Source organism: Trichosurus vulpecula, chromosome 6 (assembly GCF_011100635.1).
Source record: "Trichosurus vulpecula isolate mTriVul1 chromosome 6, mTriVul1.pri, whole genome shotgun sequence".
NCBI lineage: Eukaryota > Metazoa > Chordata > Mammalia > Diprotodontia > Phalangeridae > Trichosurus > Trichosurus vulpecula.
This window is the reverse complement of record NC_050578.1, coordinates 7,768,605-7,781,310: the sequence shown is the minus strand read 5'-3', so window position 1 is coordinate 7,781,310 and position 12,706 is coordinate 7,768,605. Positions and strand designations below refer to the sequence as shown.

Genomic DNA, 12,706 nt, shown 5'->3' with positions numbered 1-12,706 from the left:
AGTGGGGTGAGCAGGAAATGAAGTGACCATAGCTGGGTCCCTTCAGGTTATGGTGATCCAGTCACCCTTTGGGTTACCTCAATCCTCCCAAAGAGCAGACCTCGAGGTGGAGGGATCTTGAAGTGAGAAAGGCAGCTGAGGACTCAGGGAGCAGTCCAGAGAGTGATTTCAATTACTACTACTCTCAGTGTAAACCGTGAACATTTGTCTTAACCTCTTTAGACCTCAGTTCCTTATCTGAAAGATGAGAGGGTTAGATTAGATAACTTCCAAGATCCTTTCCAACTCTAAATCTAGCAGCCTGTGATTCCAAATTATTACATTAAAAATCTAGTGGAAGGATGCCCTGTGTTTTTAGGCAACTAAGAGGTGGATCTTACTCTATTTAGGACCTTACTCATGATCTTGATGTTTTGTCCATAAGGTACCTATTTCACCCAGTCCTCAGCACCATGATCTACACTTTGTAAATTATTAATGTTATTGAATTGAATGAATGAGAGAGACGAAATGTAAATAAAAAGACACAAAAGTACATAGAGGTGTGTATATAAAACTTACTTTAGCTATAAAATATATTTCAATACATTTTCTGCAGTCACTTTTTTTTTAATTTAAATTTATTTATTTAACATATTTAGTTTTCAGCATTGATTTTCACAAGAGTTTGAATTACAAATTTTGTCCCCATTTCTACCCTCCCCCCCACTCCAAGATGGCATATATTCTGGTTGCCCTGTTCCCCAGTCAGCCCTCCCCTCCATCACCCCTCTCCCCTCTCATCCCCTTTTCCCTTCCTTTCTTGTAGAGCAAGATAAATTTCTACACCCCATTGCATGTGTATCTTATTTTCTAGTTGCATGCAAAAACTTTTTTTGTTTTGTTTTTGAACATCTGTTTTTAAAACTTTGAGTTCCAAATTCTCTCCCCTCTTCCCTTCCCACCCACCTTCCCTGAGAAGTCAAGCAATTCAACCTAGGCCACATGTGTATCATTATGTATAACCCTTCCACAATACTCATGTTGTGAAAGACTAGCTATATTTTGCTCCTTCCCAACCCATCCCGCTTTATTGAATTTTCTCCCTTGACCCTGTCCCCTTTCCAAAGTGTTTGTTTTGATTACCTCCATCCCCATCTGCCCTCCCCTCCATCATCCCCCCTTCTTTTATTTTTTTTTTATCTTCCTCCCTCTTCTTTCCTGTGGGGTAAGATACCCAATTGAGTATGCATGGTATTCCCTCCTCAGGCCAAATCTGATGAGAGCAAGGTTCACTCATTCCCCCCTCACCTGCCCTCTCCCCTCCTCCCATAGAACTGCTTCCTCTTGCTACCTCTATGTGACATAATCCACCCCATTCTATCTCTCCCTATCTCCTTCTCTCAGTATGTTGCTCTCTCATCCCTTAATTTGATTTTATTTCTTTTAGATATCTTCCCTTCATCTTCAGCTCACCCTGTTCCTGCTCTCTCTTTTATATATATATATATGTGTGTGTGTGTGTGTGTGTGTATACATACACATTCACCTATATATAAATAAACATATATATATATATATATGCATATTCCCTTCAGCTACCCTAATACTGACGTCTCATGTATCATACACATCATCTTTCCATGTAGGAATGTAAACAAAACAGTTCAACTTTAATAAGTCCCTTGCAATTTCTGTTTCTTGATTACCTTTTCATGCTTCTCGTGATTCTTGTGTTTGAAAGTCAAATTTTCTATTCAGTTCTGGTCTTTTCACTGAGAAAGCTTGAAAGTCCTCTATTTTATTGAAAATCCATATTTTGCCTTGGAACATGATACTCAGTTTTGCTGGGTAGGTGATTCTAGGTTTTAATCCTAGCTCCATTGACCTCCAGAATATCACATTCAAAGCCCTTCGATCTCTTAATGTAGAAGCTGCCAGATCTTGGGTTATTCTGATTGGGTTTCCATAATACTCAAATTGTTTCTTTCTGGCTGCTTGCAGTATTTTCTCCTTGATCTGGGAGCTCTGGAATTTGGCAACAATATTCCTTGGAGATTTCTTTTTGGGATCTATTTGAGGAGGCGATCGATGGATTCTTTCAATTTCTATTTTGCCCTGTGGCTCTTGAATATCAGGGCAGTTCTCCTTGATAATTTCTTTAAAGATGATATCTAGGCTCTTTTTTTGATCGTGGCTTTCAGGTAGTCCAATCATTTTAAAATTATCTCTCCTGGATCTATTTTCCAGGTCACTGGTTTTTCCAAGGAGATATTTCACATTGTCTTCCACTTTTTCATTCCTTTGGTTCTGTTTTATAATATCCTGATTTCTCATCAAGTCACTAGCTTCCACTTGCTCTGGTCTAATTTTTAAGGTAGTATTTTCTTCAGTGGTCTTTTGGACCTCCTTTTCCATTTGGCTAATTCTGCCTTTCAAGGCATTCTTCTCCTCATTGGCTTTTTGGAGATCTTTTGCCATTTGAGTTAGTCTGTTTTTTAAGGTGTTGTTTTCTTCAGTGTATTTTTCAGTATTTTTTTGAGTCTCCTTTAGCAAGTCATTGACTTGTTTTTCATGGTTTTCTCGCATCCTTCTCATTTCTCTTCCCAATTTTTCCTCTACTTCTCTAACTTGATTTTCCAAATCCTTTTTGAGCTCTTCCATGGCCTGGGACCAGTTCATGTTTTTCTTGGAGGCTTTTGGTGTAGGTTCTTGCACTTTGTTGTCTTCTTTAGGCTGTATGTTTTGGTGTTCTTTGTCACCAAAGAAAGAATCCAAAGTCTGAGACTGAATCTGGGTGTGTTTTCGTTGCCTGGCCATATTCCCAACCAACTAACTTGACCCTTGAGTTTTTCAATGGGGTATGACTGCTTGTAGACTAACGAGTTCTATGTTTCACGTTTGGGGGGGAGGTGCCAGCTCTGTCACACCAGCACTACTCCTTCCCCAAGAACCCCCAACCCGGACTGGGCTTGGATCTTCATCAGGCTGTGCACTCCTGCTCTGATCCGCCCCTTAATTCCTCCCACCAGGTGGGCCTGGGGCCAGAAGCAGCAGCAGCTGTAGCTGCCCCACCTCCGCTGCCCCCAGGGCTGGAAGCCGAACCGCGAACTCCTTCCACTCCTGCAGCTTTTCCCACTAACCTTCTCCGCAGTCTTTGGTGTTTGTGGGTTGAGAAAACGGGCAACTGCGGCAGCTCACCGACACAGGGCACCAGGGCCCGCTCTGCCCGGCTCCTGGTCTGGTTGATCCACGCAGCTCAGGCTGGGCTCTGCTCCACTCCATTCCCAGCTCCCAGCTCCGAGCTCCATGTGGGATAGACCTCACCCAGAGACCATCCAGGCTGTCCTGGGCTGGAGCCCTGCTACCCTCCGCTGTTCTGTGGGTTCCGCCACTCTAGAATTGGTTAAGAGCCATTTTCTATAGGTTTTTGGAGGGACTCGGCAGGGAGCTCAAGCTGGTCCCTACTTTCCAGCCGCCATCTTGGCTCCACCCCCATCACTTTTCTTTATCTCTTCTGAGGTGATAAGTATGTGATAACTATACTTACTTGAATATCTTAATATAACCATTATTAGCTTATCAATTTGTTCATTCCCTCTACCAGGGCTGAACCCAGCCCCTCCACACCTTCTTATTTTGTATGATTCTTGTCCATGCATTTCCATAAATCCTATATGAAGGCACAATCCATATCACAAGAGCCCACTCTTGAGGTCTGTCCATATACTAGCCATTACTTTTGGGTGTCCCAGATGTCGTGGTTCTGCAGTTTTCATCAGTGAGAATAAAATCCTATTCCAGCTATTCCCTTTTTGCCCTCCCTCCCAAAACTGTCTCTCCAGGACTACTACATGAAAAGAATTGTGTTAGGGTAGTCCTTTGCTTTGGTACATTTTTTGCTTTTTGTGAGGTGTTTTTTTTTTCTAAGAAACAGCCAACTTGATGCTGTTGTAATCATATGTAATGTCATCTTCTTGTCTTTATCCTTTTTTAAAATTTGCTCTTTGATTTGTACTTTCATTTTAACCAGTCTGACTGTATAACTTCTTTCCTTAAATGACTCCCACATCTGTAACTAGACACTCCTTGTCTACTAGAAAATGAAATTTATTATATTCTATGTTATTGTTCAGTGTTTTCTGTGTCTAATACCTTCTGACTTGCTGCGAATGCATTCGTGATATAAAATCATGAGTCCACTGAGATGGCACTGAGCTTCTGGCATCTTTTGTCTCTTAAAGTTGAGAAAAGACATCTTGTCTAACTTGTGCTTCTAAAGGCTTCAGTTTCTTAGCCAAGACTTCATAGTCCTTGATCATCCCAACAGGGCCTTTTTCCATCCACCTGTTTTTTTTAATAGATCTCTGTATCATTCTCACTGAGAAAGCCCTATCATGTTCAGTGTGTAATTTTATCTACAAACCAGCAACATCTAGAGAAGCCTACCATTTTTATAGACTTTATGTAGGACATTATCTGCCACACAGGGAAACATCTTTAAGTAAATACTTCCCAACAGTATAACTGACAAGTTGTCATCCAGTTTCTGTTTGAAGACCTCCAGGGAAGAGGAACACCCCTACCAACCCATTCTACTTGAAGCTATCTCCAATCAATTGCAAGGAAGTTTTTTCCTCATATAAATCATAAACATGCAACTTCTACCCCTTTTGCCTAGTTTTGCCCTCTGGAGCCAAGCAGAACAAGTCTATTACTTCTTCCAACTATATTGGCATTCTAATATTCAGAGACAGCTCTCAAGATGTACTCTGAATCTTCTTTATGCTAAATTTTTCTGATTCCTTGGCATGATCCTTATACAGCTTAATCTCAAACCCTTTCACCATTCATGATACCTTCCTGTTGATGCTCTCCAGCTTATCAGTACCCTTCCAACAATGCAGTACCTGTAATTGAAAATGATAATCTAATTGTGGCCTGACCCAGTGCAGACTGTCCCTTCCCTTGTCTTGGATATTATACTTCTGTCAGTGTAGCCTAAGTTTGCAGGGATACTCTTTCTTAGTTCCCATGTCACACATTTGATGATGCCTGACTAGTGATGGGGTACACCTAAACAAATGTTGTCAAGAATATGTTTGCCAGGGGTCTTACACATCTCATCAGAAGTACTTTGAACAAAAAAAAATAGGAAAAGAATGCATAGTCCGCGTGTACATATATGTCTGGAACAGAGGCATGATAGGGTAGTGATGAGAGATTTCAGTTATCCAGGCATCTTCTGAAATCTTTCTCTCTCCCCCTCTCCTTCTTTCCTTCTCCCTCTCCCTCTCCCTTTCTCTCTCCCTCTCTCTCTTTCTCTCTGGCTCACTCGCTGCCAAAAATAGAGAAGTTAATAATTTCTTGACTTGCCTTAGTAATAATTTCATACTTCAAAAGGTGGAGGGGCCAATCTTATTCACACTAAATAAGGAGAAACTGGTTGCTAGGAGGGAAACAATGGGAACTTTGGGGGAGAATGATCACTCTTTTTCTTAGAGTATGATATAGAGAAGTAAAGAAAATCATTTCAAAGGAAATCACCATAGATTTTGGGAAAGCAGATTTCAAAAAGTTCAAGATAAAAAGATAGGATCCCATGAACTAAAATGCCATAAAGGAAATTAGCCTAGAATGAATGGGAGAGTCTCAGAAATGACATTCTAGAGACACAAAGGGAATTGATCCCAATGAGGAAGAAGAATGAGATTTGTTTGAAGAAACTAATGTAGATGCATAGGAAACTCACTAACCAACTTTGATTTTTTGTATCATTCTACATTGGTAGAAAGTGTTTCCTCTCCCAAGAGCTCACTACGTTAATGAAATCATAGGACTAATTCTCTATCCTTTTGTCCCAATACAGCTTTTTTTTTTCATAATCCAAGTTTTTTTTATTGTTTTTTTAGCAGTCATTTATGCCATGAATTCATAGGGGATTGGTTCCAACAGCTCAGGTTCCTTGCCATTGGTTCTCACAAAGTGTGCTTCTCTGGGTGGAGCAGGCTGGCGTTTCAGTTGAACCCAAGTGCCTTTTTCTTTGGCTTCCTTCTTCTTCTGATCATTTTCCTTTACCTGCTTCAGGAAGCTATCTCTGCTGTTAGAATGCTTAATATGTTCAATACGCACTTTAATTCTCTTGGCTAGAATCTTGCCCTTGACCTGTTTGTTTACAACAGTGCCCACAGCATGTTGAGTAACATTATAGACCCGTCTAGTCTTGCTATGGCAACATTTGTGGGGCACTCCTTGCTGAACTGTGCCCGTACCCTTGAGATCTACAATGTCACCTTTCTTGTATATTCCCATATATGTAGCCAAAGGGACAACACTGTGTTTTCGAAAGGGCCTAGAAAACATGTAGCGTGTCCCTCTCCTTTTTCCTTTTGTGTTCATCATTTTGGCAACTCGCTGGAATATGGCGGAGCCGGCGGAAAGGCCCGATACAGCTTTTAAAAAAAATTCTTTATGCTTTGCATAGCTTTCCTCACCATTCTGAGGGTTAGCATTCCTGCAGTTGTTTTTATAAGACCGTGCCATACAAAGAACTAGAAATTAAGAGAATATGCATCAATTGTGGGGGGAATGGCTGAAAAAGTTGTGGTATAGGATTATGATGGAAAGAAATGATGAACGGCATGTTTTAGAAAAACCTGGGAATACTTCTATGAACTGATGCAAAGTTAATTGAGCAGAAACAGAACATTGTACGCAGTAACAGCAATATTGTAAGTATGATCAACTGTGAAAGACTTAGCTACTCTGATCAAGACGATCCACCAAGACGATTCCAAAGGACTCATGATGAAAAATGCTGTCCACCTCCAGAAAGAAAACTGATAAATTCTGAATACAGATGGAAGCATACTTCTAAAAGTTTCTTTATTTTTATTGTTTCGTTTTGTGCTTTCTTTTTCAGCATGGCTAAGAAGGAACTATATTTTGCACGACCTCACATGTATAATCAAAATCAAAGTACTTGTCTTCTCAAGGGGGGAAGGGGCTGGAGGGAAGGAGAGAATTTGGAACTCAAAATTTGTTAAAAATGATTTTTAAATTTTTTACATGTGATTGGGAAATATTTAACAAAATAAATAAAAAGTTTTAAAATAAAACACATCTATGAAGAAAAACATACACACACACGCCGTGCCACGCCACGCCATGCCACGCCGTGCCACGCTCTTCCTTTTGTTCTGTTGCCCTTGTTTTCCCATTCTGGGGAGGGTAAGCATGGCCAGTTCTTCCAGATGATCTTCATATGACGTGAACACAAGGCCTTCCGCCATCCTGCTTGTTCTGCTCTGGACGTGCTCTAGTTTATCAACATCCTTCTTTTAAACTGGTAGCCTTCAGAACTGTTTAGCCTGGAGAGACCTTAAAGGAAAAGCTGTTTTCAAGTAGTTGAAGTCATGTCATATAGAAGAGGGTCCCAGAATATAGAATCAGGGGGGCGGAGCCAAGATGGTGGCTGGTAAGCACGGACTAGAGTGAGCTCCGTACCCAAGTCCCTCCAAAAACCTATAAAAATGGCTCTGAACCAATTCTAGAACGGCAGAACCCACAGAACAGCAGAGGGAAGCAGGGCTCCAGCCCAGGACAGCCCGGATGGTTTCTGGGTGAGGTCTATTCCACACGGAGCTGGGAGCTGGGAGCTGGGAGCTGGGAACGGAGTGGAGCAGAGCCCAGCCTGAGCGGCGTGGACGATCCAGACCAGAAGCCTGGCGGAGGGGGCCCTAGCGCCCTGAATATGTGAGCTGCGGCAGTTACCAGACCCCTCGACCCACAAACACCAAAGACTGCGGAGAAGGTTAGTGGGAAAAGCTGCGGGAGTGGAAGGAGTTCGCGGTTAGGCTTCCAGCCCCGGGGGCAGTGGAGGTGGGGCAGCTACAGCTGTTGTTACTTCCTGCTCCAGGCCCACCTGGTGGGAGGAATTAAGTGGCGGATCACAGCAGGGGTGCACAGCCTGCCGAAGATCTGAGCCCAGTCTGGACTGGGGGTCCTTGGGGAAGGAGGAGTACGGCTCTGATAGAGCTGGCACCTCCCCCCCAAACGTAGAACATAGAACTCTGTAATCTACAAGCAGTCATACCCCACTGAAAAACTCAAGGGTCAAGTTAGTTGGTTGGGAATATGGCCAGGCAGCGAAAACGCGCCCAGATTCAGTCTCAGACTTTGGATTCTTTCTTTGGTGACAAAGAAGACCAAAATATACAGCCTAAAGAAGACAACAAAGTCATAGAGCCTACAACCAAAGCCTCCAAGAAAAACATGAACTGGCCCCAGACCATAGAAGAACTCAAAAAGGATTTGGAAAAGCAAGTTAGAGAAGTAGAGGAAAAATTGGGAAGAGAAATAAGAAGGATGCGAGAAAACCATGAAAAACAAGTCAATGACTTGCTAAAGGAGACCCAAAAAAATACTGAAAAATACACTGAAGAAAACAACACCTTAAAAAATAGACTAACTCAAATGGCAAAAGAGCTCCAAAAAGCCAATGAGGAGAAGAATTCCTTGAAAGGCAGAATTAGCCAAATGGAAAAGGAGGTCCAAAAGACCACTGAAGAAAATACTACTTTAAAAATTAGATTGGAGCAAGTGGAAGCTAGTGACTTTATGAGAAATCAGGATATTATAAAACAGAACCAGAGGAATGAAAAAATGGAAGACAATGTGAAATATCTCCTTGGAAAAACCACTGACCTGGAAAATAGATCCAGGAGAAATAATTTAAAAATTATTGGACTACCTGAAAGCCATGATCAAAAAAAGAGCCTAGATACCATCTTTCAGGAAATTATCAAGGAGAACTGCCCTGATATTCTAGAGCCACAGGGCAAAATAGAAATTGAAAGAATCCATCAGATTGCCCTCCTCAAATAGATCCCAAAAAGAAATCTCCTAGGAATATTGTTGCCAAATTCCAGAGCTCCCAGATCAAGGAGAAAATACTGCAAGCAGCCAGAAAGAAACAATTTGAGTATTGTGGAAACCCAATCAGAATAACCCAAGATCTGGCAGCTTCTACATTAAGAGATCGAAGGGCTTGGAATGCGATATTCCGGAGGTCAATGGAGCTAGGATTAAAACCTAGAATCACCTACCCAGCAAAACTGAGTATCATGTTCCAAGGCAAAATATGGACTTTCAATAAAATAGAGGACTTTCAAGCTTTCTCAGTGAAAAGACCAGAACTGAATAGAAAATTTGACTTTCAAACACAAGAATCAAGAGAAGCATGAAAAGGTAATCAAGAAACGGAAATTGCAAGGGACTTACTAAAGTTGAACTGTTTTGTTTACATTCCTACATGGAAAGATGATGAGTATGATTCATGAGACCTCAGTATTAGGGTAGCTGAAGGGAATATGCATATATATATATGCATATATATATATGTTTAAGTATATATATAAGTGAATGTGAATGTATGTATGTATCTATGTGTATATGTATGTATGTGTATATATATATGTAAAAGAGAGAGCAGACACAGGGTGAGTTGAGGATGAAGAGAAGATATCTAAAAGAAATAAAATGAAATTAAGGGATAAGAGAGTAACATACTGAGAGAGGGAGATAGGGAGAGATAGAATGGGGTGGATTATCTCCCATAAAGGTGGCAAGAGGAAGCAGTTCTATGGGAGGAGGGGAGAGGGCAGGTGAGGGGGGAATGAGTGAACCTTGCTCTCATCAGATTTGGCCTGAGGGGGAATACCATACATACTCAGTTGGGTATCTTACCCAGCAGGAAAGAAGAGGGAGGAAGATAAAAAAAAAAATAAAAGGCGGGGGGATGATGGAGTGGAGGGCAGATGGGGGTGGAGGTAATCAAAACAAACACTTTGGAAAGGGGACAGGGTCAAGGGAGAAAATTCAATAAAGCGGGATGGGTTGGGAAGGAGCAAAATGTAGTTAGCCTTTCACAACATGAGTATTGTGGAAGGGTTATACATAATAATACATGTGTGGCCTAGGTTGAATTGCTCAACTTCTTAAGGAGGGTGGGTGGGAAGGGAAGAGGGAAGGGAATTTGGAACTCAAAGTTTTAAAATCAGATGTTCAAAAACAAAAAAACTTTTTGTATGCAACTAAAAAATAAGATACACAGGCAATGGGGCATAGAAATTTATCTTGCCCTACAAGAAAGGAAAGGAAAAGGGGATGAGAGGGGAGGGGGGTGATAGAGGGGAGGGCTGACTGGGGAACAGGGCAACCAGAATATACGCCATCTTGGAGTGGGGGGGGAGGGCAGAAATGGGGAGAAAATTTGTAATTCAAACTGTTGTGAAAATCAATGCTGAAAACCAAATATGTTAAATAAATAAATTGCATTTAAAAAAAAAAAAAAAAGAATATAGAATCAGGAGTAACGGATGGAAGTGTTGAGAGAGAAATGAGCCCAGGGATGTAGGAATCCCAAACCAAAATTCCCGAGGCAAGGCCGCCTGGAATGAATTCTAGGACCCAAGCATTCTCTAAGTCAAGGAGGCAAAGATTTATTACGCTTTATGTAAATGAAGCGGGCAAGAGTTCTTAGGGAACCTGCCACCATACAGGGCTACAGGGAAAGTTTAAGTACAAGATTTAGGGATGAAACCTGTCAATTAGGTGTGTTGGGGTGAGATTAGGGAGTGGTTTAGGAGTGGTCAGTTCTTAAAGGAAAATGCACTTTTGTATCTATTGCGCAGGTATCTTACCCAGAGTTCACTGGGAAATAGCCCACGGGGGGATACCGGGGGTATGGTTTTGCCTGTGAAACATCACTAAGTCACCAAAGTTCACGGCTAACTGGGAATATCCAGGTGGATTCCATCTCGTGTCTTGTTAGACAAGATTAATGTAAAGGAGTATACATTTGACCATGTCTAGGATATGTGTTAGATAGACTCAGTGTGTAGTCAGTTATCAGCATCCTGAATCAGCCTGTAATTGGGCATAGCTGCTTACTGAGGAAGAAGCAGAGATAGTCTGGGGCATGCTGCCCTTTAGCTGTAGAAAGGCTGCCTGGGAAAGAATATGTTTTGGGAACTAAAATGTGTTCCAGAATTGGAATTCTGTGACAGGCACAGATACCCAAGCAGAGGCTAAAGAGAAATGTGATGTTAGAATTAGGATCTAAGCACAAGCACCCCATCAGAAGGTTCAAAGAAGCAAAATGAGGCTTGATGTCAGGAAAACCTTCCTTAACAGAGCAGTCCAGAAATGTAATGAGCTCCTCCTACGTTACAGGTCCTTAGGCAGAGGCTTCACAGTCTCTTCGAAGGTTTGGTATGACAGGGATTCTTTTTGTGTGGATTCATCTTGATGGCTGCTGAGACCCCTTCTAGCTGTCAAGTGCCACCCTCTACTACTAATCCCCTCTGCTGCAAGAAGTCTTTTTGCTCAGAAATATTTTTTGTACTTCTCTACATTTATGTTGTTTTCCTCAGTAGAATATAAGCTTCTTGAGGGCAGAGACTTTAATTTCTTTCTCTGTATTACTAGTGTTTAGCACAGTGCTTTGCTTAGAATTGATGCTCAATAAATGGTTGTTGAATGAATGACAATGGTACCTATGAAATATAAGAAGACCTAGAGAAAAAAAATAGTGTGCCAGGTAGATCCTTTGTAGAGGATTGATAAGGAAAAATTGACAAGAATCACAATTATTTTTTATTTATTTCATTTATTTCTTATCTGCTTGGCCAAACTATATAATCCCTAAAGGGAAGGGATTCTGTCAACTCTTTTTTTGTAGCCAAGGAAGCACTTAGTACAGTGCTACATACACAGTAGAATTTTAAAACACTTTTTAAATAATTATAAAATAATTTTTAAATTTTAAATAAATTTTAAATTAAAATTTTTTTTAAATTTTCAAATTTCCATCCAGTTAGTCAGCTGCAGCTTGACAAGCTACCCACTTGAGTGTTCCATCTCTCCTCCACTGCCAAAACACTTGCTGAGAAAGTATCAACAGTTATTTACTTTAGATGTGCAATTAAGACAGTTTTTCTTTGCCAGGATCTTGCCAGATACCAAGAGCCAGTGCAGGGTAGGATAGCAATAGGAAGCAGCTATGATGAGCTATTATAGAGGAACCAGAGACTCTGAAGGCAAAAGTCAAAGGATTAGAAGGTCAACACTTTATGCAGTGGTGAGAAAGGTATTGAGGCACCTTTGATATTGTTAGCCTGCATCTGAAAAAAAATCCAATCTGGTGAATTAAACACGACTCTTGGGTCATTATGAACTGGAGGAGGTTCATATAGGATATAGCAAATCCCCAAGAAGAACGATTAGATAAGATCAGTGTGATTCAAGCTTTCTGAGTAATAGAGGATAATGGCAAGATTCAAGGCAAACAGCAGAGTGGTTGAGTGTCAGGCTGATAGAGGGTGGGGAGTTACTGAAAAGTGAGAAGCCTAGTCTCAAATCCATCCACACTTTTCTGTGTATATATAAGCAGACATAGGCCAAACACAGAGAAATCTAATGTAGATTGGACATGTTTCTGTGTTCTTTTCTATCAGGATTCTTTCATAAATATGATGTCTTTGATGTTTTAAAATGCTTATTAAAATTTTCCTCTTCTAAATTATTTTAGAAAATCAGCTCTTGAAATGTTAAACCATTATAATTTAAGAAAGACATTAAAAAAGCCTTTCAGGACAAATGTCCTTTTTTAATTTCTCATATTAGAAGTTTATGGATTTTAGTTAAATTGGGTAAGAAAAATATT

At 40.8% G+C, this 12,706-nt stretch overlaps 2 protein-coding genes across 4 annotated transcripts in view; one reads left to right on the top strand and one right to left on the bottom strand.

The window, feature by feature from the left end:
• Positions 1-12,706, top strand: part of NEK1 (NIMA related kinase 1) — a 204,331-nt gene that overhangs the window by 189,337 nt on the left and 2,288 nt on the right. The window lies entirely within an intron of this gene.
• LOC118852975 (60S ribosomal protein L21-like) lies at positions 5,899-6,381 on the bottom strand. The gene has a single exon (XM_036762739.1). The coding sequence runs from the start codon at positions 6,379-6,381 to the stop codon at positions 5,899-5,901; it is 483 nt and encodes a 160-aa protein (XP_036618634.1).

Coding starts and splice junctions, on each gene's coding strand:
- LOC118852975 (XM_036762739.1), bottom strand. CDS start 6,381: ATGATGAACACAAAAGGAAAAAGGAGAGGGACACGCTACATGTTTTCT.